The sequence below is a fragment of the Nilaparvata lugens genome, chromosome 14 (genome assembly GCF_014356525.2).
Source record: "Nilaparvata lugens isolate BPH chromosome 14, ASM1435652v1, whole genome shotgun sequence".
Lineage (NCBI taxonomy): Eukaryota > Metazoa > Arthropoda > Insecta > Hemiptera > Delphacidae > Nilaparvata > Nilaparvata lugens.
In genome coordinates this window covers 1,577,721-1,604,419 of record NC_052517.1, presented here as the reverse complement: position 1 = coordinate 1,604,419, position 26,699 = coordinate 1,577,721, and the positions used below count along the sequence as shown (strand labels likewise).

Genomic DNA, 26,699 nt, shown 5'->3' with positions numbered 1-26,699 from the left:
TTGGGAGAAGACAGTTTTGGGCTATGCCTGTTGTCTTCTCCCAATCATATTATATTTATTATAATTATGATTTGTAATTGTCAATGAAATGAATAAATAAATAAATAAATTTCTTTATCACTCGATCCCTTAAAGGTAGAGCCCGGGAGAACACCTTGATCAAATTTTATAGAGCCATGGCGATACCCACTTTGACTTACGGAAGTGAAGCATGGGTGCTGACAAGGAAGCTTGAATCAAGAATACAGTCAGCAGAGATACGACAATTTAAAGGATGCACGGATTCGGAATGAAAATATAAGAAGAGAATGTGATGTCCAACCAGTGTTGAGTTTGATAAAAACATATAGAGATAAGTGGTCAGATCATGTCCTTAGAATGCATGAAGACCGTTTTCCATTGAATGCCCTACTCCACAAGCCAATAGGCAGAAGAAGTATTGGTAGACCGAGGAAGAGATGGACGCCGGAACAGGCTTGAATAGCCTAATCTATGACGATGATGATGATAATTTCTTTAATTATGGACAGAGGAGCTCGCTGGGAAGAAGCTCTCTAAAGGTGCGTACAGACTTTCGCTCTGCTCCGCAACCGAACGTCACTCCAGCAGAGCGATTGATGATCGACCGGGGAGCAACAGTGGTTCGACCGGGGAACGCGAGAAGATCTAACATCTTCCGTAACGTTCATGATGGGTGCGTGGGCGGCGCGACTGAGTTTCGATGGTGGTACGAGGGCGGTACGAGGGAGGAGCGTGCTCGGTGCGGGTTGGAAGCGCGAATATGTGTATGCAGCTTTAGACACACTAGTTCTATTAATGTGATTTTATTCAATTGAGTCTCATCAATTAATGATTTGAGTGACTAATTGACTATTTTCACTAGTTTTGATCAACTGATTGTTAAATTTCACTTGCTTCAATAAACTAATTTCTCTAATTTTCACAGAGGAGCACAATGGGGAGAACTATTCCTAGACGTAGTACTTTATTTTGTTGTTGGTTTCATGATTTTTTTTAATGATTTAATCGATTTTTTCACTATTTTCACTTCTTTTTATTGATTGATTGTTAAAATAATTTCTCTAATTGTCCACAGAGGAGCACGCTGGGAAGAAGCGTTCCTAGACGCTGTGGGCGAGGCAGAGGACGCAGGTCGATTCAAACACATCTCGACATCGAGGTTCGCCTCACGAACCCTGGACATCGAGCTTGAGAAGAACACACAGTCTGTGGTACCTTACTTTGGATCCACCTTTGTTATCATGGCTGTTTTTAGTACTATCACGTCTATGATGTTAGACTGGGTGAGTATATTAACATGGATAGAAGATTTGTATCAAATTATGGTGTTGTGTATCGAGTTGAGATGATACTGTATCATACTGTGTTGATACTGTATCATGTTGTGTTGATACTGTATCATATTGTGTTGATAGTGTATCATTTATGATGATATCTCATGGTATAGGGCATCTTCAAGTTGAGATGAAGTTTTGTATCGAATTATGATGTTGAGTATCAAGTTGACATGATACTGTATCAAGTTGTGTTGATACTGTGTCATGTTGTGTTGATAGTGTATCATATTTTGTTGAAACTGTATCATTCATGGGGATATGATACAGATATTCTGTCTTTATCCCAGAGTAATACATGATATGCCATGGTTTGTAGAATTCATTCAATTTTGGAAGTTTTGTATCAAATTATGGAATTGTGTATCGACATGTATTGACATGATACTGTATCATGTTGTGTTGATACTGTATCATATTGTGGTGATACTGTATCATTGTGTGGTGATATGCCATGGTAAAGAACCGTTATGTTGCAAATGTTTGTGTTAACTATTATATATATTATATTGTTTTTTTTGTGTGTAGCGAAAAATAGCGTTCGCACCACGGGCAAAAATGTTTCTCCGGCTTTCAATCTTTTCTATTCCTCGGCCTACGGCCTCGGACTTGAAAACCCATTTCGAGCCGGAAAAATCTCTTTTTCTGCTCTAGGTGCGAAATAGATCATCAGCTGTTCTTAGTGAGAATTTGTGTGTATTTTTGGCTTCAAAATTCATAAAATAACTTAATTAATACAATGTGCAGTGATAATTAAGTGTAATATTTAACTATAATTCGGTGTTTTAATTTTTCTGAATTTAAAATTTGCATATCATATTTATTTTTGGACGAAAGTTGAGCTTGAACTTCTTACAGAAGAAACATAACCTATTTTTTGGACATGTAATCAAAATTTGGGAATAGAATAGTTTTTGGGCCAAGTCTGTTGTTCCTTCCCAATCATATTTATATGATTTTTATTGTATCCACGTATAAATAAATAATAATAATAATGATAATAATAATATACTATTTCATTCAATATGAATAATTACCACAATATCAACTTTTCAACTACACAAAAAGTATTGTATTGTATTTTAGATATTTTGTACTTTTTATGTTTTTAATTGCTTGTTTGTATTTTTTTGAAAGGAGATAAATTTATTTATTATTTGATTTGTATGTGACGTTTTAGGTGAGATCCAAACCACTGCTGGGACTACTTGGCAATATTTCAGCAGCTATGGGGACTGTATCAGGGTTTGGTCTAGCTGTCTATTTTGGAATACCCTTCATTGGAATAAACCTTGTTTCACCCCTACTTATGTGCAGTAAGTTTATTAATTTATATTAAAACTTTCAAAAATTATAGATAAAATGTCTTTAGTAAGGTCCACATTATAATGGCAGTATATGATTAACATTGGTGTTGCTATCCTTGTCTATCATTCCACAAAGCAGATAGCTCGATCCTGTTTTGTATCAAATTATGGTGTTGTGTATCAAGTTGAAATGATACTGTATCATATTGTCGAACTCTAATTGCTATAGTGAGGTCCACGTTATAATGGCAGAATTTGATTAACATTGGTGTTGCTATCCTTGTCTATCATTCAACAAAGCAGATAGCTCTATCCTGTTTTGTATCAAATTATGGTGTTGTGTATCAAGACGAGATGATACTGTATCATATTGTCGAACACTAATTGCTATAGTGAGGTCCACGTTATAATGGCAGTATTTGATTAACATTGGTGTTGCTATCCTTGTCTATCATTCAACAAAGCAGATAGCTCGATCCTGTTTTGTTTCAAATTATGGTGTTGTGTATCAAGTTGAAATGATACTGTATCATATCGTCGAACACTAATTGCTATAGTGAGTTCCACGTTATAATGGCAGTATTTGATTAACATTGGTGTTGCTATCCTTGTCTATCATTCCACAAAGCAGATAACGCTATCCTTTCTTGCTCCGCAACGTTGCCAGATCGTTTCTCAACAATGATCATTAATTAACAAAATATCCAATCACAATTATTATGGATATTAAAATATAATTGATTATTTCAAACAGTAATGAACAGTCAATATCACTTCAATTCAAAATTCAATTTATTAAAAACACACAAAACAAGACATAACAAAATAACAAAGAATTAAAAAACAAATAAAATACAATGAAATGTTACAAATATAAAAAGCTTCAGTTATACCAATCAATCATTTATTTATTTCCAAAACATAGTCTACATGAAAATGTACATGAAAAAGTCAAAAACTAAAAACTAACTTAAAGCTAAAGAGAAATTAGTGACTGTATAAAATTCATTTTTCTACCGTAAACTCGTTCATACTGTAGCATGCTAAATCCATCAAATATGCTCTCAGCAATTCCTTAAATTTAGATCTATCAGGTTCATGTCTTATGCAACCTGGGAGACAACCAATAAATTTTATTCCCATGTACGTTGGACTTTGTCTATATTTTTACCTGTACCAGCTATCTACTATAGAAGGCGGTGGTAACAGAGAATTGGCAACCATGCTCTCCTATCATTTCCACCGACGTATAATGTGAATTTCACTATATTGTGTTAAGTTAGCATAATATATTATAGATAATCCACTTAAATTAATAAATATAAACTTATTTAATCTAATCTATAATATAGTAAAGGAAAGAACTGGCTTATACAGGTAGGGGATAGGAAATTCACGAATGACGCATCATCACGTCTCAACTACTCAACTCATTAACTTCACATTTTGCATATACATTCTTAATTTACCCAGGATGGTTATAGGACCATTTTAAACTCTTCATGATTTTAGTAGATCAAGCTTTCAATTGGACCCTTGCGCAGCACGGGTTACCTGCTATAGTGAGGTCCACGTTATAATGGCAGTGGAGAAAGATAGGAGAACAACGTTGCCGAACTTCTGTATTGTCAATGCCTTCTATAGATGGTAGCTGATACAAGTTTGTTGATGTCATATTAACGGTTCATTCTCGTTTGAAATGATCAATTATATTTTATTAAGCAAGAATTAATATTCTTCATAATGAATTTTCATAATTAAGATGAAATATTTTGTTAATTAATCATCAATTCTACTTTGTTAAAAGACGATCTGTCAACAGAGCAAAGCGAGAAAAAGATAGTGCTATCCGCTTTGTCCAATGATAGACAAGGATAGCAATACCATTGCTTATCAAACACTGCCATTATAACGTGGACCTCACTATAGCAATTAGTGTTCGACAATATGATACAGTATCATCTCAACTTGATACACAACACCATAATTTTATACAGAGCAGGTTAGAGCTATCTGCTTTTTTGAATGATAGACAAGGATAGCAATACCATTGCTAATCAAATACTGCCATTATAACGTGGACCTCACTATAGCAATTATTAGTGTTCGACAATATGATACAGTATCATCTCGTCTTGATACACAACACCATAATTTTATACAGAACAGGATATAGCTATCTGCTTTTTTGAATGATAGACAAAGATAGCAATACCATTGCTAATCAAACACTGCCATTATAACGTGGACCTTACTATAGTCTAATCTAATCTAATCTAAGCTAAGCTTTATCTATTCTAATCTAAGGCCTTGTTGCACAACAGCCGGTTAAATTTTTACCGTGATTAATTTCACGAGAACCAATCAGAGAAGGCCTTCTTGAAAAGACGGTTTCTCTGATTGGCTCTCGTGGAATTATCACGATTAAATTTACCGGCTGTTGTGCAACCGGCACTAAGTCAATCTAATCTGATCTAAATCTAATCTAATCTAATTACAGGTATCGGAATAGACGACACGTTTGTGATGCTAGCAGCATGGCGGCGTACACCGGTCACCCTTCCAGTGCCTGAACGGGTGGCACGTACCTTATCCGAAGCAGCTGTTTCAATAACGATTACTTCGGTAACTGATATCGTCAGTCTGACCATTGGAATACTCAGTCCGTTCCCAGCTATTCAGATATTCTGTCTTTATTCTAGTGAGTATTTATACATTATATGCCATGATTTGTAGAATTCATTCAAAGTTTGGAAGTTTTGTTTCATATAATGGTGTTGTGTATCAAGTTGAGGTGATACTGTATCAAATTTTGGTGTTGTGCATCAAGTTGAGGTGATTCTGTATCATATTCTGTTGATACTGTATCATGTGTGGTGATATGCCATGGTAAAGGACCGTTATGTTGCAAATGTGAGTGTTAACTGAAGCCGATAGTCCTAGTAGTTGTTTTTAGATTATATATCATTCTGTTTTAATTTGGAATATAATTTATGGTATAATAATTTTGTTTTTATTTCTGACAGGTTTTGCAGTTGCGTTTATATTTGTATGGCATATAACGTTTTTTGCTGGCTGTATGGCTATTGCCGGATATGCTGAACAAAACAATAGACATTCTATCACCTGTGTAAAAGTCGCTCCTCTATCCATGTCAGGTAAGCTATCTTTTTCTATCTTCTTCTTCTTCTTCTTCTTTCTCTACATCTTCTTTTTGTTTTCCTTTTACCGGCTTCTTCTTTTTCTTCCTCTACATCTTCTTGTTTTTCTTTTACCGTCTCTTCTTCTTCTTCTTCTTCTTCTTCTTCCTCTACATCTTCTTCTTGTTTTCTTTTTACTGTTTTCTTCTTGTTCCTCTACATCTACATCATCTCTTTCAATATCCCTTCATCCCTCTCGTTCTCTGTATATCCCAATCTCTCATTCTCTCTGTCTTTCACATCCTCTCACTGTCACTCACTCACTCTCTCCTCTCTCTCTCTCTCTCTCTCTCTCTCTCTCTCTCTCTTGGTAGAGAGTTAGTGGGGAGGATATATTGAATATTGTTTCCAAAGAATGGACATTGATATGTCCAAAGCTCCGCCAATTTATATAGAGATGCATTACAATATATTATCTATAGTTATTATATTACAAATTACTTTTTCATATCATATACAGTTCAATATTTTTTCTTAGTCTATATTATGTAAATTTATCTATAATTTTGCTGTATTGTAAGCTATTGTATAAGTGTATAAGCCAGTATATATTGTAATCTACATAAATAAAGTACTCAATCAATCAATCAATCAATCTCTCTCTCTCTATTGTAAGATACATAACTTCTCTATTGTAACATACAATAAAGAAGTCTAATCTCATCTAATCACCTCCCTCTCTCTCTCTCTCTCTCCTCCTCTCTCTCGTCTCTCTCTCTCTCTCTCTCTCTCTCTCTCTCTCTCTCTCTCTCTCTCTCTCTAATAGTTTTACAGATACTTATTCCAATACAAATATTAGACTTGAATTATTCCTCAATATGTCAGACCATAGTCTATAATATTTTGACTACTTCTTATTCTTCTCTCAGTATCCTGTACATTTTGCCCTTCTTCTGTTTTGTTTTTCTCCTTCTTCTTCTCCCTGTCTTCTCATTCTCCTCCATCTTCTACTTCTTCTTCATTATCTTCCTTTCTCTTGAGCTTCATCTTTCTGCCGAGTTGGAGACTAGTAAGCCACGCCTCCTAGCCCCACCTGCTCGCTTCTGATTGGTCCAAAGTGGCTAGTTCTCAACTCTGTCACTAGATGCCAGTAGGTACTGGGTCAAAATATTATGTTTCATGTAGGCTATACTATAGTGAGGTCCACGTTATAATGGCAGTATTCGATTAACTTTGGTGTTAATTATTAATTGGTTGATTCATTCACTTGTTTGATGTTGACTAAATAAATATGAGAATCTATGGAAAGTGAGTAAGTTCATAAAAGATTATGGAATATTTCTTATCTAATATTTGTGGGATTTCTATTTACAGGAAAGAGGTCATGGCTGTATAGAGCTTTCTGTTCTGGAGGAATAAACCCCAAGGACCCTGACAATCCTATCGACAATCCAGAAAATGCACTCATGGCATTTTTCAGGTCAGTATTCCAAAGTCTTATCTGTTTTTCTGCATTATAATATCCAAAATAATGAGCTGAAAATTGTTTATAGTTGTATATTTTTGCAAATCTGATGGCATATTTATGTTCCTCTCGCCAGTACTAATATCGAGACACTGAGTTTCACTCGTTATTTTCATCCTATTACATTAAGCGAGCAATTTCTGTATATACCGTATCTGGTTATTTATGTTTTGCGAATCTCGAAAACGGCTCTAACGATTTCCTCGAAATTTGGAACATGGTAGGTTTATGATATGAAGATTCGATTGCACTAGGTCTCATTCTTTGGAAAACTCGCTGAACGACATTAAAAGGACAATTCATCCTTGGAAAACAGATGATAATTTCGTCGCCTCTCGATAACAGAGGATGCGTGTGCCTGTGTGGGAGAGAGACAGAATTATTTACAGCTGTGTAATCATAATAAATCAGCAAGAAATTTTATCTAGCTAGACAATTTAATAGATTTGATCAACATAATCTGATTTGTTGACATGACATGATGATCCTCCTAAACTAGATTATATCATAATATTTTCAAAATTGATCGTTATTTGACAATTTTCAAGTGATCAGTGAGTGTTATTTTGTTACTCAATTTGGTTTGGATATAATCTAAATTATAAATTTTCTTTTTTTGAATGTTTGAACAGAAAATTGAACCTGAATTCAAGTGTATGGAACATAACCTACTTTCTGGACTATTTATAGTGTATACATCAGAATTCTGGGAGGAAACAGTTTTGGGCTGAGCCTGTTAGTACTTCCCCAACCATTTTAAACAATTGTGTTCGGTTTATCAAAAGTCAATAAATAAATAACGAGCGAAGCTCGGTGCCACGTTATTTTCTATTTAAACAGAACACAATTCTCTAAAATGATCGTGTTCATATTTCACAGCTGGCTATACGTCATCTTATGAATTTCGGGGATGCGATATTTTGATTTTTCACAGAATCACTCGCTCACTTTTTACTATCCACAGACGATGAAAGTCTAAGCTGTTTCAGCCTAGGATGAATTATCCTTTTAATGTCGTTCAGTGAGTTTTCCCAAGGATGAGACCTAGTGCAATCGAGTATTTATATCATAAACCTACTATGTTCCAAATTTCGTGAAAATTGTTGGAGCCCTTTTCGAGATCCGTTGAACATAAATAACCAGATATAAAGAAATTGCTCGCTTCATATAATAGGTTAATTTTAAAAAGTTTGAGGGATTTAGAAAGTCGTATATATACGCGAAAATCATGCTGAGTCTAGTTACAGTCCGGGTCCTGTAGCTTTGCCTATCGGCGAAGGGCCATTAGTCTACAATACTACCCGTTCAAAAACATCCAACATCTTTGAAAATGTATCTCTCCATAAGCAACAGATGCTCTTTTGTATCTCCTCAAAAGCAACGTGTTGCATCCGAAATGATACACAAGGAGCTTTAATATATCTTTCCATAAGTAACAGATGCTCTTTTGTATCTTCTCAAAAGCAACGTGTTGCATCCGAAATGATACTCAAGGAGCTTTAATATATCTTCCATAAGTAACAGATGCTCTTTTGTATCTTCTCAAAAGCAACGTGTTGCATCCGAAATGATACACAAGGAGCTTTAATATATCTTTCCATAAGTAACAGATGCTCTTTTGTATCTTCTCAAAAGCAACGTGTTGCATCCGAAATGATACACAAGGAGCTTTAATATATCTTTCCATAAGTAACAGATGCTCTTTTGTATCTTCTCAAAAGCAACGTGTGCATCCGAAATGATACACAGGAGCTTTAATATATCTTTCCATAAGTAACAGATGCTCTTTTGTATCTTCTCAAAAGCAACGTGTTGCATCTGAAAAGATACACAAGGAGCTTTAATATATCTTTCCATAAGTAACAGATGCTCTTTTGTATCTTCTCAAAAGCAACGTGTTGCATCCGAAATGATACACAAGGAGCTTTAATATATCTTTCCATAAGTAACAGATGCTCTTTTGTATCTTCTCAAAAGCAACGTGTTGCATCCGAAATGATACACAAGGAGCTTTAATATATCTTTCCATAAGTAACAGATGCTCTTTTGTATCTTCTCAAAAGCAACGTGTTGCATCCGAAATGATACACAAGGAGCTTTAATATATCTTTCCATAAGTAACAGATGCTCTTTTGTATCTTCTCAAAAGCAACGTGTTGCATCCGATATGATACACAAGGAGCTTTAATGTATCTTTCCATAAGTAACAGATGCTCTTTTGTATCTTCTCAAAAGCAACGTGTTGCATCCGAATGATACACAAGGAGCTTTAATATATCTTTCCATAAGTAACAGATGCTCTTTTGTATCTTCTCAAAAGCAACGTGTTGCATCCGATATGATACACAAGGAGCTTTAATGTATTTTCTCATAATTAGCAGATGCTCTTTTGTATCTTCTCAAAGGCAACATGTTGCATCTGAAAAGATACAAAAGGAACTGTAATGTATTATCCCATAATTAGCAGATGCTCTTTTGTATCTCCTCAAAAGCAACGTGTTGCATCCGAAAAGATACACAAGGAACTTTAATGTATTTTCCCATAATTAGCAGATGCTCTTTTGTATCTTCTCAAAAGCAACGTGTTGCATCCGAAAAGAAACACAAGGAGCTTTTTGGAGTTACTTCCTTTTATCACAACACAGCCTATCAGCCGATATTCGTTCAACATGCTCTTTCAATTGTTGGTGATACCATAGATTAACAATAGCATAAGCTCCAGAGACCCTAGATCCCCTAGATGGAGGAAACTCCCTACACACAGATATTCTTCATGAATGAGAGAGTTGCAACGTATCACCATGGAGAAACAATAGCATAAGTAGATATCCCATGGCGTATGTCGCCACTTTTACTGTTATCTCAAGCCGATAGTCCACGTAGTTCTTTCCCGTGAAGCTTTATGACGCTGGTAGTCTCTCATATTGTGCCATTCATACGCTCTTACCCGGTCAAAACAGTAAAAATCTACAATAATCAACAGTAATCGGCTTGAGTTAACAGTAAAAGTTGCGACATACGCCATGGGATATCTACTTATGCTATTGTTTCTCTATGGTGATACGTTGCAACTCTCTCATTCATGAAGAATATCTGTGTGTAGGGAGTTTCCTCCATCTAGGGGTCTAGGGTCTCTGGAGCCTGATGTTTTTGGAAAAGTAAGAATATTACCCCGCGAACCATACCTTGTCTATATGCCGTTCCAAAGAACAAAGTCAAGAAGGCAAAGCTATGAAACGTGTACTGTGATTCATAAATTTTGATTTATTTCTCTCATTTTTGTAATAATTTCATTCTCAGTTATGTAGTTATCTGTTTTTGATTTTTGAAATAGTTGAATTGTTTTCCGCAGAGATACCCTGACCTACTACCTGAACAAATGGCAGGTGAAAATGCTGATTCTGCTGGTTTTCATGGCGTATCTGGCTGGAGCCTGCTATGGTATTACTTGCATCAAGGAAGGATTACAGAGGAGAAAATTGTCCAAGGCTGATTCATACTCTATTGAGTTCTATGATAGGGAAGACTTCTATTTTAGGGAGTTTCCCTACAGAATGCAGGTAAATATAATATCAACAATTTATTTTATATTTATCATCTAATACACCCAATCATACCAATCCTTCTCCTCCCCCTCCTTCTCTTTCACATATTTCTTCGTCTTCTTCTTAATCATCATCATCTTCTTCCCATTCTTCTTCTTCTTCTTCTACTTCTTCTTATTCTTCTTCTAAGGGTTGTGTGGCAGAGAGGACCAGGAGTCCTAATTTCGCCCTAATAAAGGCATATAATCAATCAATCAATCAATCTCCGCCTCCTCCTCATTCACCTCCTTATCATCCACCTTCTCCTTCTCATCCTCCTCCTCCTCCTCCTCTTCCTCTTCATCCTTCTTATACTCCTACTTCCATTCCACATCCTTTTCCTCTTCCTTCTCCGCCTTCTCGTCCTCCCCATCCTCCCCCTTCTCCTCCTTCTTGCACTCCTCTTTTTCTCCTTCTTCTTTCAATAATTTTTCATCTGCCTCTTTAATATTCTTTCCGCCTTCTCTCACCCGCCTCATACATCTTATTCCTCATATTTTATCGTTCTTCTTCTTTCCTTCTTCATCATTCTCTTCCTTTTTTTCTTCTTCTTCTGCACTTCCTCCTCCTACTACAGAGGAGAAAACTGACTCCTACTCAATTGACCATTAATTATTTGTTTCACGATAGGGAAAACCTCCATTTATTTCATTTATTCCATTCATTTTATTTATTTCATTTATTCATAGACAATAGATACAATACAGGTGAAAATTTATGGGGAGTTTCACAATGATTAGTTAATTATTTACTATAGTAAGGTGCAGGTTATAATGTTTGTGTAGGAAGATAGGAGAAAAGGGTTGCCAGATCTCAGCCTTGCCACCCTAACAGCTCATACTGCTATATCTCATGAATTATAAAAAATAGAAATAAAATAAAAACCTTAGTACCCTTTTTGAGTGATATCACTTGAAAATACAAGTATATTTTTTATCTTCATAATAGTATATTTCGCACCTAGGGCCGAAAATGAGACTTTTCCGGCTCTAAATCGGTTTTCAAGTCCGAGGCCGTATAAAACATTGGTAGCCGACTAAAAAACATTGATAGCCGGAAAAACATTTTTGCCCATGGTGAGAGCGTTATTTTTCGCCACACAGAAAAATAAACAATATAAATATGAGAATAATTGTTTATTAGGCACTTCCAAAAGCAAAACAGGAAGGTCATGGCTCTAGCAAATCAGAGGTAATCTGAATATCAGGAAATTGTCCAAGTATTTTTATTTTTTATTCTGATTTGTCTAAATAACCTAAAAGATTATATTCAATTATGTAAGAGGTTGAGTTTATACTTTTTATTCTTCCAAATGACAATAGATTATTATTATTCTAAATGTTTTGATTCTTGAATGATAAACACAAATAATGAAAAGTTTTTTGATCAGCTGTTTTAGCACACTTGAAATTTGGCCAATCTGAATGTCAACGTCAACAATGCTTGTCGTTGACTTCGGAAGTTTAGGTTAGAAGTTCTATCCTACTCTGAAAATCGAATTTGAATAGTTTATAATATATATCTTATCTGTATTTTATTCATCCAAATAAAATGATAGTATCTCATTGCAGAATACTTATTCAATTGTAGAAGCATAAACTGATTCCGTTTCATAAACCATTTTGTAAACACGTTCACATCAAATCAGAATCAGCTGACTTCAAGGTTATTTTACAGCCCTAGGGCCGCAAAACTTTTACCGGCCTGGTCAGAAAACAATCATTTTCGGCCTCCATATGACGCACGAAAACCAGCTCATTACATCCAAGTGGGGCGAAAAAGTGTTTTCATAACCTCATTATTTGGACTATTTTCTATCAAAATAAGGGAGAGTAACAGTTTTGGGTTTATCCTGTTGATTCTGTCCCAATCAGTAGTTTGATAATGTGATAGTAGAATGTGATAAATTAAAATGACATCAATGTTGAAACATGTTGTGATTAAATAATTTAACAAAAAGGGTACTGAGTTTTTTATTTTTCTTTCTATTTTTATTACAAGTAGCCCTATACAGAAAAGAGATAAATAACATGGCATATCAACTCATGAATTATTTAACTGTTCATTATTGTTGAAAATAGTCAATCATATTTCATCTGTCAATAAAAATATATTTTTTAAAGATGTAATAGTTAATTTCCATGATTGATATTAAATATTTTGTCAATTAGTTGAGCTTCTACATTGTTGATAAACGATGTGGCAACATCGCAATGCGTGAAAGAGATAGCGCCATCTGCTTTGTTACACATGATACAGTATCAACACAATATGATACAGTATCATCCCAGCTTGATGCACAACAACATAATTTGATACAAAACAGGATAGAGCTATCTGCTTTGTAGAATGATAGACATGGATAGCAACACCATTGCTAATCAAACACTGCCATTATAACGTGGACCTCACTATAGCTGGTAACTCTTGCTCTGGAAGGGTCTAATTGAAAACTTAACAAACTGGAAACAATTATAGATCTCAATTATCATGAAAACATAATCACGACAGTAAAAAAGTAAATTTGTATGGCTTTTATTGGTGGGGAGTCCCTTGCGGGAAGGTCCCACCGCCTGAATATATTATAATCTAAGCCGTCAATGGGCCTAACCACTGTCATACTTCAGCCGGGACCGACAGTCCCACTATCTCACGCCAGTGGGAGGTGGCCATAACATAAATCTTATCTTTTCATTGTTTCTACATTATTATTTATATCATAGCCTATTGTACTTCAATTATTATTCTATCAGATTCATCTTCTTCTTCTTCTTCTTACAAACAAGGATTAAGCTTTAACCTGTTCCGACTCACATCAAGCCAATTATTCAAATAAACATAAAAAATTCTATTATTGCCAACGCTTGCGTGGTCTGCCAACATCTCTTTTGCCTACTGGCTGATAATTATATACTTTAAATGGTATTCTTTCAGCTGACATTCTTTGAACATGCTCCCTCCATTGATGCCGATTCTCCGTAACTCTTTCATTCATGCTGCAGATTTTCAATTCTTTCCTAATATCTTCATTCCTGAAATGATCTCTTCTGTCACATCCCTTGGTTCTTCGGAGAAATCTCATCTCGGCTGCCTGCACTCTACTTTCAAGTGGCTTCGTAGTAACCCATGATTCACTACCATAGAGGAGGACTGGAGCGGCCATTACCTTATACAATTTCATAATTGTATCTGTTGTAGCTTTTTTACCCAAAGTCCTGCTGATATTTCCACATATCATTTGAAACTTTCCTATTTTCTTCTCAATATCTAATTCATCTTTGTAGCTAATGTCACTTCCTAGATATGTATATTGAGAAACTTGTTCCAAAACTGTATTATTAATAACAATTTTTGATCTGACCGGATATTTGCCTCTGAATGCCATAATTTAAAAATTCTATCAGATCAAATCAAATCAAAATTTTATTCACAATTCAAACAGTTGAGGGTCCTGCCAAACCCAAAGGTTTTTCGGCGGGTGCCCAGTTACAGGAAAAAAAATGAGTTACAAAAGATAAATAAACTTAGACAAAATAAATATTACACTTCAAAGATTTTAAGTAAAAAATGAAAGAAAACTGATACAAAATGCAAAAATAAAATAAGAAATATGCATCAGATTTTGATACTGAATTACAGTAATGAAAAAAGGGAAAAATGAAAATTAATTAGAAAGGAATGAAATAATAAGGGAAAAATTGTTTTACACAAGTAATAGTACATTTTTATCGTTGAGGCAGGCGGCAGTGACAATAAAAGGAAAATTTCAAATCTTCAGCCAGCAAAAATTGAAAAATACTAATAATGTAAGCATATGCTGTCGTTTTTTTAACTTGACGTTTCTTAAATTATGAGTACGTTTGTAATATTATTAATTTTATAAATTGATTGTGCTGTTATTATTGAGATACAACATTACATCCTTCTTGGAGTAATCACGAATATTTGGAGGTAGTCTGTTGAATAAGTAGGGAATTACATAATGTAGGGATCTTCTACCATAAATATTATTGGATCTGGGTACTACATATATTGACGGAGATCTTAAATTGTAGGGTGAGGGAGGAGTAAGGAGTCTATAGTATAAATTTTCTTTGTGGAGTATTACAATTTTGAAAAGATAGAAATGTTTGGGCGATAATGTATGATAGAATATTTGTAAGCTGCGTGGCTTGTATGGATCAATATTGTTAACATAAGGAATTCTGGTAGTTATACATTTTAATGTTCTTAGTTGTATTCGTTCAACTCTAGATAAAATATATATTTGATTCATTTATAATTGTATATTTTCCTGTTTTAAGGTAATCCTAAGCGGCCCCCTGAACTACAGTGACCCCGTGGTCCAACAGGAGGTGGAGAACCTGACCCGTACATTCGAGGCATCGCCCTACATCTCGACCTCCCTCTACACAGAGTCCTGGCTGCGTAGCTTTGTCTCATATGTCGAGCGAAATGCTGACTATCTCAATGTGTCTATCAGCACGGAACCTGATTTCATCAAGGCTCTACACGAGGTGGGTGGTTCGGAGTACACCTAAGAGTGTTCACAATACTCCCTCAAATCCTTAGTTTAATTAATTAAATTAACGTTTTGGTAGAGAGTTAGTGGGGAGGATATTTTTAATATTCTTTCCGAAGAATGGACATTGATATGTCCAAAGCTCCGCCAATTTATGTAGATGCATAACAATATAATATCTATAGTTATTATATTACAAATTACTTTTTCATATCATATACAGTTCAATAATTATTTTCTTAGTCTATATTATGTAAATTCATCTATAATTTTGCTGTATTGTAAGCTATTGTATATAAGTGTATAAGCCAGTATATTGTAATCTACATAATAATAAAGTACTCAATCAATCAATCAAATAACCATTCCTTAATTTCATCTAGATTTGGGAGATAATAAGTATAATTTAATAAGTATAAGTATAATTTGGGAGATAGTAAGTGAATATTATTATTAAGAGTATTGGTAAAAATCTAGTGTGGCGCACTCACACAACTTTCCTTGCCGTTATGAAAATTGATCACCTGACGCTAGTGTTTACGAGCATCTCAAGTCTACAATTCAAAGATTTGAGCCAGCTGGTGACAGGGCAATAACGCTGAGGACACACGAGGTCTGCTATATCTTCATAGTGAATGATTTAATAGAATCAACAGTTGCCAACAGTTTGCAATTGAAATAATCACATTTTCTCGGATTTCAAGCTTATTTTCAATTTTAGGTGAAAATGTTACTAAACATTAATTGTAGAGATTCTCATGCTGAATCTTTCTCACTCAAAATTTTTCGTTTAAATTATATCTGAAGCCTGATAATTGAAAATCTAAATCAGGCGGAGCTCTTGAAATTTTTACAGATATGGGACTTGTGGCAGTTGATAGAGCTTATCAATAACTATTCTAGTTGTAAATTTGATAAAAATCGTTGGAGCCGTTTTCGAGGAAATCACGAAGAACCCTGTTTTTGACAACATTTTCGCCATTTTAGCCGCCATCTTGAATTGCATTTGATCGAAATTGTTCGTGTCGGATCCTTATATTGTAAGGACCTCAAGTTCTGAATTTCAAGTCATTCCGTTAATAATTGGGAGATAAGATATCGTGTACACAGACACACATACACTCATACACACACACACACACACATACAGACCAATACCCAAAAACAACTTTTCTGAACTCAGGGGACCTTGAAACGTATAGGAATTTAAAAATTGGGGTACCTTAATTTTTTCCGGAGAGCAATACTTTCCTTACCTATGGTATATGGCAAGGAAAGTAAAAATAAACCGATAACATCAATATAATCTAATCTAATAACATCATAAACAACGCTAAAGTCTACTGTTTTAATATAATAATCTATACTATAATAAAATAAATAACTGGCTTATCCACGTAGGGGATGGGAAATTCACGAATCACGTCTCAACTACTCAACTGATTAACTTTTGCATATAGATTCTAAAGGTTCGTACAGATTTACGCGCCGCGAACATGAGCAATTCACTTTTAATCAGCTGACTATATCTGTATTTCTACAGAAACGGTAAGATACAGATATAAAAAGCTTGGCATCATCTGATTAAAAGTGAATTGCTCATGTTTGCGGCGCGTAAATCTGTACGAACAATAGGCTCAACTCACACTTATGCGACTCAGGTCGAGAAGAGACTGGACTCTAGTGGAGAGCATGTGTTTTGAAATGGTGACGTCGCGGAGACTAGAATCGACTGGTCTGAGTGTCACCATTTGGAAACACATGCTCTCCACTAGAGTCCAGTCTCTTCTCCACCTCAGTCGCCTAAGTGTGAGGTGAGCCTTGATTAACCGAGGATGGTTATAGGCCTAATTGCAATTGTTAAAGATTTCATTACATCAAGTTTTCAGTTAGTCAATAGACCCTTGCGGAGCACGGGTTTCCTTTTAGTCAGTAATAATTATTGCTCCTTTTCCGTGGCCTGCCTTCTCTTTAGCTTGGCTATTCAAAGCCACCCGTTTTCGTTGGAGGTGAAATTCAGTGACAAACTATGATTTTTCCCGTTTTTGTTGGATGTGAAATTCAAACTGTAACTTTTCTGTCCCTCTATTTCAGATCTGGCTATTCAAACCGAACCCGTTTTCGTTGGATGTGAAATTCAGTGACGATGGATCGCAAATAGTGGCATCTCGCTTCATGATTCAGGCAGTCAACATCAGCGACGGAAATGCCGAGAAAGACATGGTCCGCGATCTGAGACGAATCTGCCATGAGTCACATCTGAATGTCAGCGTCTTTCATCCCTATTTCGTCTATTTCGATCAGGTAAAACACTGTCAGCTAATCTCAAAAGTTATTCGTTTAGTTTTATTGTTAACAAGAGACTGTATTGGGCGTTTTTCAGGCATTTTCAGACGGGTTGGCACGGCAGCTAATCTCAAAAGTTATTAGTTAAGTTATATTGTTAGGGTGAGACCATATTGGGCGTTCGAGAATTAGCCAATCGTGGCCAATCACATTTCCTACATTTTATTACTTTCTTCCTAAAACACTTCCTAAAACATTTGTAGAACAAAACCCTTCATTCTCTTCCTAATGTTATCTTTATTCATAATGAATATTATATTATATATAATATATAATATATAATATATATATATTATATATTATATATTATATATTATATATTATATATTATATATTATATATTATATTGTGTCCACATTGAACAAATGTTCGACATACATGTTTGTTGAGGAGCTCAGGACAAACATTTTAAAAAGTTTGCACAATCATTGTTTGTCAAACAAACACTACTGTTTTCCAAACATTTTCAGAGCTGACAGCTGTAAAGCATAAAACCTGTTCTTCTCACTTACAAATATTTTTGTTTGGTGATGCGTCCACACTGGCCACAGGCAAACATAATAAAATTGCCCAAACTTTTTCAACAAACATATTTGTCGAACATTTGTTTAGTGTGGACATGGCTTTAGGAAATAGTTTCGTGATTATTTATAATTGAATGAATTAGCAGAGCCTGAATTTTCATGTATTTACTTTAGTTTGATACACTAGCTTATACTATTTTAATAAGTTTTTTGTATTTTGTTTCCAGCAAATAATTATATAGATTTATTCAGTTAAATTCTTCCAAAAAATTATCCTTTTTTTCAAAATAATTATGCCCTTTCCAAAAACATAATCAACTCTCTCATGATCTGTTGCAGTTCGAACTGGTCCGCCCCACCTCTATTCAGGCCATGATAGTTGGCGCAGTCATCATGATGATCATCTCCTTCATCTTCATCCCGAACATCCTCTGCTCACTTTGGGTGGCCTTCTGTATCGTCTCCATCGAAACCGGAGTGGCCGGCTATATGTCTCTATGGTCAGTCAACCTGGACACCATCTCAATGATCAACCTCATCATGTGCATTGGGTTCTCAGTGGACTTCACTGCCCACATCTGCTATGCGTACATGTCCTCCAAGGCTGAATTACCTGAAGAAAAACTCCGGGAATCCTTACACTCCCTGGGTCTTCCGATTTTCCAAGGTGCCATCTCGACTATCCTTGGTGTCGCTGCCCTGGTTCTAGCAGACAGCTACATCTTCCTAGTCTTCTTCAAGATGATTTTCCTGGTGGTATTTTTCGGGGCCATCCATGGTATCCTACTTCTCCCTGTGCTCCTAACCATGTTTGGACCTAACTCATGTGGCAGATCCAAACAACGCAGGGAAATGTCGGAGATTGAAAAGACATTTCCCCACCCGTACTGTATCCCCCACCCGAGTCTCACAGGTGCCCTGAATCATCCCTTAGCGCACTTCCAAGGGAAACAGCTGGGGGGACCACATCACCATCATTTCGGCGGGGTTCCGTTACATGGGTTGGCCGCAGACATACCTCCGTCACGTCTGGTCATCTCATCGTACAATGGTGATACCTGTGGAAAGTTTGTGTTGGACAAGGATCAAGGTCTGGGGACATCAGGAGAGGATTCAAGTGAGTCGAGCTCGTCTAAATCACATCCCCATCAGAAACAGGTCCCGAAGAAAATGGTGGCAGAAGATGAAGATGAGAAACAGCGCAGGAAGTATGTGGAGGGATGGCGGAAGTCTAGTGCACCGGGTCAAGGTCTTTCGAGGTCACCTGAAGGTCGATCAAGGTCGCCGACAGATCTTCAAGGGCATCCAAGGTCACAAGACTACCAAGGTCAAGCACATCAAGGTCATCCAAGGTCGTCCCTGAACGAAGGTCACCTAAGGTCTTCACAAGACTTTCCAAGGTCGTCCCCGAACGAAGGTCATCTCAGGTCTTCACAAGACTTCTCAAGGTCTTCAAATGATGGTCATCCAAAAGGAAGAGGAGTGCCCGAAGGTCATCCAAGGTCATCAGCTCAAGGTCACTCGAGGACGAATGGTGGCTACATGAGTGACGAGGACAGCTCCCCGAAATGGCGACCGCCACACCCGGCGTCGCAGCTAAATTTTAGGGCATCACGATCGCACCACTATTCGCCCAAATCGGGAGCAACACCTCAGGGCAGAAATTCGTCCTCAGCGTTTGTTGGAGAGAGTAGGTTTCCATGAGGGTTCCGACTGTGAGGTTCATGTCAAACTGTCAGTATGGATGACGTCATTAGTGAAGTCATTCAATGACGTCATCACTCCCCATTAAATGCTCACAGTTTTATTATTGAATCTCACTATGACTATAGAGAAAAGATAGCATAAGAAGACATGCCATGGTTTGTAGAATACCTTCAAAGTTTGGAAGTTTTGTATCAAATTATGGTGTTATGTAGCCAGTTGAGATGATACTGTATCATATTGTGGTGATACTGTATCATTTGTGTTGATACCATAGAGAATAGATAGTATGAGAAGATATGTCATGGCTTGTACAATACCTTCAAAGTTTGCAAGTTATGTATCAAGTTATGGTGTTGTCTATCAAGTTGAGATGGTACTGTATCATATTGTGGTGATACTGTATCATGTGTGTTGATACTGTATCATATTGAGGTGATACTGAATGATTAGTGACGATACCATACAGAAAAGATAGCAAAAGAAGACATGCCATGGCTTGTAGTATTCATTCAAAGTTTGTAAGTTTTGTATCAAATTATGGTGTTGTGTATCAAGTTGAGATGATACTGTATCATATTGTGGTGATACTGTATCATTTGTGTTGATACCATAGAGAATAGATAGCATGAGAAGATATGCCATGGCTTGTAGAATACGTTCAAAGTTTGAAAGTTATGTATCAAGTTATGGTGTTGTGTATCAAGTTGAGATGATACTGTATCATATTTTGGTGATACTGTATCATGTGTGTTGATACTGTATCATATTGAGGTGATACTGAATGATTAGTGACGATACCATACAGAAAAGATAGCAAAAGAAGACATGCCATGGCTTGCAGTATTCATTCAAAGTTTGTAAGTTTTGTATCAAATAATGGTGTTATGTAGCCAGTTGAGATAATACTGTGATACTGTATCATATTGTGGTGATACTGTATCATTTTTGTTGATACCATAGAGAATAGATAGCAAAAGAAGACATGCCATGGCTTGTAGGATTCATTCAAAGTTTGCAAGTTTTGTATCAAATTATGGTGTTGTGTATCAAGTTGAGATGATACTACTGTATCATATTGTGTTGATACTGTATCATGGTATAGGTCGTTCATGTACCAAATTTGAAACCGTTTATTTATATAACTCAAGCCGACTACTGTGTATTATTAGTGTGGCTTTTTAGAAAGTAGTCAAAGTTTTTAAAAAGTTTTATGTTTTTTTGTGAGACTATTTGAGAAAGTGCCTCGTTTTACAGTGACTCAAGTATTTTAGTTCTAGTGAATTTGAACAATGCTCAAGTTTATTAATTATAGATGTAAAAACTAATTAAGTATAATTTAAAAACTATTGTTTAACCTAAGTGAACAAAATGTGCTCAAAACCTCCTTGAATTGAGCTGGTAAGATGTAAATAAATATATTTATATCGATATGAATAAACAATGTTAAAAGTATTGAAATAAATCTAGCATAATTTTGTGTATTTAGTGTAAATGTTAATAAAACAATACATGGAAATTGAATTTATTCAAATGCTAATAGATGAATATCATCAATCTTGAAAGTATATCCAGTTGAACAGAGATCTATGGGTGAGCAAGATTACAGATAAAATATGAAGAAATAAAAATCTCAGTACCCTTTTTTTAAAATATTTTATCACTTTTTTTTAAAACTGAAGATATTTAGGTGATAAAATATTTAAAAAAAAAGGGTACTGAGATTTTTATTTCTTCATATTTATATTACAAGTAGCCCTATACAGGAAAGAGATAAATTACAGATAAAAATTTTTAGACTATTGAAAAATATGGTGAAATCAAGCTTTTCAACAATTTCTACTTTTATTTCTACGCTTTGGACAATTTCTAAGATAAAGTGGATTATTGACAACTAGTAGGTAACCCGTGCTGGGTAAGGAGCTATTTTAAAACTTGACAAACTGAAAACCTGACTCAACATAATCTTGAAGAATTGGAAATAGGCCTATAACCATCACCATTTGATTACGAGTCAATAATATAGTCTATACTAGCCGTCAGGCTCGCTTCGCTCGCCATATCCGTCTAGCCAGGGGGCTCCGCCCCCTGGACCCCCGACTGGATCGTCCAAGGATGAAATCCGCAGGCTCGCTTCGCTCGCCTGCATTTTTCATTTGAGCATTTTTATCATATGTTAGGACAATCCAGTCGGGGTCCAGACTAAATGTCTGGTTAAACGGTTTTTGCAAGCGAAGCGAGCCTTACGGCTAGTAATATAATATTCCCAGGATTGAAGTAGCAGTGCCCAATCAATTTTTCCGCGATAAATGCATTTAAATCTTCAACTTGGTGCCAACCTAACAAAGTCAACTCAACTTAATGCCAACCTGACAAAATTATTAATTTAGTTGCCAGTTAACAACTGTTTCGAAGAGGTACTCTATCTAGATTATAGTTCTATAGTAACATATGATATGGAAATTTCAATTATAATGAGAGATTGGAGAAGAAGAATATACATGCTAAAAGACGAACTTTAAACCCTTAAAAACAACCCTTAGAGTTAAAATATTGCCAAAAGATTTCTTAGTGCGCCTCTAAAGGCCCACTGAACATACCTACCAAATTGAAACGTTTTTGGTCCGGTAGATTTTTAGTTATGCGAGTGAGTGAGTGCCATTTCGCTTTTATATATATAGAAAAGAAAAGCGAAAGTGAGTGAGTGCCATTTCGCTTTTATATATAGAAAAGAAAAGCGAAATGGCACTCACTCACTCACTTACTGACTGACTCACTCACTCGCAGAACTAAAAATCTACCGGACCAAAAACGTTCAAATTTGGTAGGTATGTTCAGTTGGCCCTTTAGAGGCGCACTAAGAAATCTTTTGGCAATATTTAACTCTAAGGTTGTTTTTTAAGGGTTTAAAGTTCGTCTTTTAGCATGTTTCTTCTTTTCCCAATCTCTTAATTATAATTGAAATTTCCATATCATATGTTACTATAGAACTATAATCTAGATAGAGTACCTCTTTGAAACAGTTGTTAACTGGCAACTAAATAATTAATAATTTTGTCAGGTTGGCATTAAGATGAGTTGACTTTGTTAGGTTGGCACCGAGATGAAGATTTAAATGCATTATTTATCGCGGAAAAATTGATTCGGCACTGCTACTTCAATCCTGGGAATATTACATTACTAGCCGTCAGGCTCGCTTCGCTCGCCATATCTGTTTAGCCAGACGTTTAGTCTGGACCCCCGACTGGATTGTCCTAACATGATAGAAATGCTCAAATGAAAAATGCAGGCGAGCGAAGCGAGCCTGCTGATCTCATTCCTGGACGATCCGGTCGGGGGTCCAGGGGGCGGGGCCCCCTGGTTAGACAGATATGGTGAGCGAAGCGAGCCTGACGGCTAGTAGTCTATTTTATGCAAAATTAGAAGTTAATCAGTTGAGTAGTTGATGCGTTGAACATCATTTTTCAATGCCGTACGTCAATAAGCCAGTTCTTTCCTCTATCATAGTATAGAATGATATCTCAAGTCTCATCAATATAATTTCTAAGACTTAGTGTGGGTTGCACAAAAGCCGGTTAAAGTTTAACCGTGATTAATCCCACGAGAACCAATCAGAGAAGCCGTCTTAACAAAAAGCCTTCTCTGATTGGTTCTCGTGAAATTAATCACGGTTAGAATTTAACAGGCTGTTGTGCAACAGGGCCTTAATCAAGATTAAACAGAGATTGATAAAAAAAACTCCAGTGTTATTCAGTGTAAGTATGTGAGTGTTTGTATGAATGGATAGAGTAGAATTGAAATAAAATTATTATCGTTTGAAAAATGATCGAAATTGATTAATAATAATTATTCGAAAACACTTGACCTCTCACAACTTCTATCTCACTCTCACTCTCTCACTCTCTCTCTCTCACTCTCTCTCTCCCTCCCTCTCTCTCCTCTCTCTCACTCTCTCTCTCTCACTCTCCCTCTCTCTCTCTCTCTCTCTCTCCTCTCTCCTCTCTCTCCCGCTCTCTCTCTCTCTCTCACCTCTCTCTCTCTCAACTCTCTCTCTCCTCTCTTCTCTCTCTCTCTCTCTCTCTCTCTCTCTCTCTCTCTCTCTCTGATGGTAGAGAGTTAGTGGGGAGGATATTTTTAATATTCTTTCCGAAGAATGGACATTGATATGTCCCAAAGCCCGCCATTTATGTAGATGCATAACAATATAATTATTATCTATAGTTATTATATTACAACTGCTTTTTCATATCATATACAGTTCAATAATTATTTTTCTTAGTCTATATTATGTAAATTCATCTATAATTTTGCTGTATTGTAGCTATTGTATATAAGTGTATAAGCCAGTATATTGTAATCTACATGAATAAAGTACTCAATCAATCACTCTCTCACTGTCTCTCTCTCTTTCTCTCTCTCTCCTTCTCTTACAGACAGCTCTCATCAACTAACGTACGCTTTGAGTAGGAAAAACTGCACTCGGTTTTTCAGAGCGTTTTCCAACAATTTTCGCAGGTCTTTGAGGCAACACAGCAACCGGCCAATCGTTTTTCCAAATAGAGTTTTTCCATTTCGCCTCACAAACCAACAATCGCTTTTCCATTAGACACCTCTTCTTCTTCTTCTTCTTCTTCTTCTTCTTCTTCTTCTTCTTCACGTGATCCGTTCTTTTCATCCTCCTATTCGTTCTTCTACTGTTCTTCTCCCTTTTCCTCCTCCTTCTCTTCCTTCTCCACCTCTTCCACCTTCTCCTCTTATTAATCCTCCTCTAATCCTCCTCCTCCTCCTCCTCCTCCTCCTCCTCCTCCTCTCCTCCTCCTCCTCCTCCTCCACCTCCTCCTCCTCCACCTCCTTCCAATCCTACTCCTCCTCCTCATCCTTCTAATCCTTCTTCTCCTATTCCTCCTTCTTCACCACTTTCTTCTTCCTCCTTTTCATCCTCGTCCTTTTCCATCTCTTCCACCTTCACCTCTTCCTCCTCCTCCTTCTCCTCTACCTGCTCCTTCTCCTCGGTTATTGTTTCAGTTATCGTATTCTAGTAGGTAACCCGTGCTCCGCAAGGGACCAATTGAAAACTTGACAAGCTAAAAACTTGTCCCACTGAAATCTTGAAGAATTAATAATGGACCTATTAATAACCATCCTCGGTAAATAAATTCTATATATATATATTATATATATATTATATATATATATATAGTATAATATAAATATAAACTCATGTTATTTAATTAAAAATCCCAGTACCCCCCCCCTTGAAATACTCAATCAAAACATGCTTCTCAACATTTGAGGAGGAGGAGGAAGATAGGGTAATGGAGGAGGTTGAAAAGGAGAAGGAATAGGAGTGGTTAAAAGGAGAAATCATTCCTGTTCCCTTTCAATGGGATTGAATGGAGCAATTGGGAAATGAGAAGGAGATGGGGAACAAGAAGAGGAAGAAGAATAAGAAGAAGAAGAAGAAGAAGAAGAAGGAGAAGAAGAAGAAGAAGAAGAAGACGGAGAAGGAGAAGCAGCTCACTGACTAATGATAATATGATGACGAAAATTTTTTCAATCGAATAAGCATTAGGAATATTAGTGTTATATCTTCGACGACTTGAGATTTACTGTACAGTCAGCATTTCTCTACTTAATTACATTGATGCTTCCCATTTGATAAACTCTGCCACTTTGAAGTGATATCACCATAGTGAGGCAGCAGCTGAAGAAGCAATTGATGGATACGATATGAGACTAATTATTTCTGTTGCCTTCCAGTGGGATTAATAATGGAGCAATTAGGGAATGAGAAGGAGAAGGGGAAGAAGAAGAAGAAGAGGGAGCAAGAGAAGAAGAGGGAGCAGGAGAAGAAGATGATTGATTGATTGATTGAGTTCTTTATTTATGTAGATTACAATATATACTGGCTTATACACTTATATACAATAGCTTAACCATACAGCAACATATAGATGAATTTTACATAATATAGACTAAGAAATTATTATTGAACTGTATATGATATGAAAAAGCAATTTGTAATATAATAACTATAGATAATAATCATATTGTTATGCATCTACATAAATTGGCGGAGCTTTGGACATATCAATGTCCATTCTTCGGAAACAATATTAAAAATATCCTCCCCACTAACTGTCTACCAAATCCCTCGCTACCCTCCAAGAAGAGGGAGCAGGAGAAGAAGATGATGTAGAGAATGTAATAAATTTGATCAATTCAATGTAGAATTTATCATACCTGTTAGATTTCGTCTCATATTTTAGCCAGTCTTATGGTCGTCCATCTTGTTTTTGTAGCATTTGAATCTACCGCTGCTACAGTCCGCAGACAATTTTCTCACGTGTCATGCGATCTCTGACGTCACGGTTTCATTGATCGCTTGATCGATAGTAGCGCTAGTTGTCGTCTGCTTCTTTCAATGTTTTCTAGTTTAATATTCGTCTATAATTATTTGAATTGTATTTTCATTGTTTTTTGAACCTCCTTTGGTATACTTCAACAGGTACTTCAACCTCAACACCTTCAGTTCGCTTAATATCGATTTTATATTTTCACTTCATTCGTTGAGTTTGTGCTCATGACTGCCGTGGACGTCATGTTTCCGCTATTGGGCAGTTCCTGTCTCTTCAACCAGCTTTGGCAAGAAGACTCACTCTCTTTGTACAGTCATACGATGTAACATCTCA

General features: G+C 36.1%; 1 protein-coding gene across 1 annotated transcript; it reads left to right on the top strand.

Annotated features, from left to right (window-relative positions):
- The first annotated feature begins 176 nt into the window (after positions 1 to 176).
- LOC120354256 (patched domain-containing protein 3-like) lies at positions 177 to 21,590 on the top strand. The gene is made up of 10 exons (XM_039441135.1): positions 177 to 247; positions 1,097 to 1,304; positions 2,536 to 2,671; positions 5,163 to 5,363; positions 5,689 to 5,820; positions 7,177 to 7,282; positions 10,680 to 10,887; positions 15,216 to 15,428; positions 17,528 to 17,737; positions 18,643 to 21,590. Exons 1-10 carry the CDS (start codon positions 177 to 179, stop codon positions 20,005 to 20,007), a joined length of 2,850 nt encoding a protein of 949 aa, XP_039297069.1. The 3' UTR covers positions 20,008 to 21,590.
- The last annotated feature ends 5,109 nt before the right edge of the window (positions 21,591 to 26,699 follow it).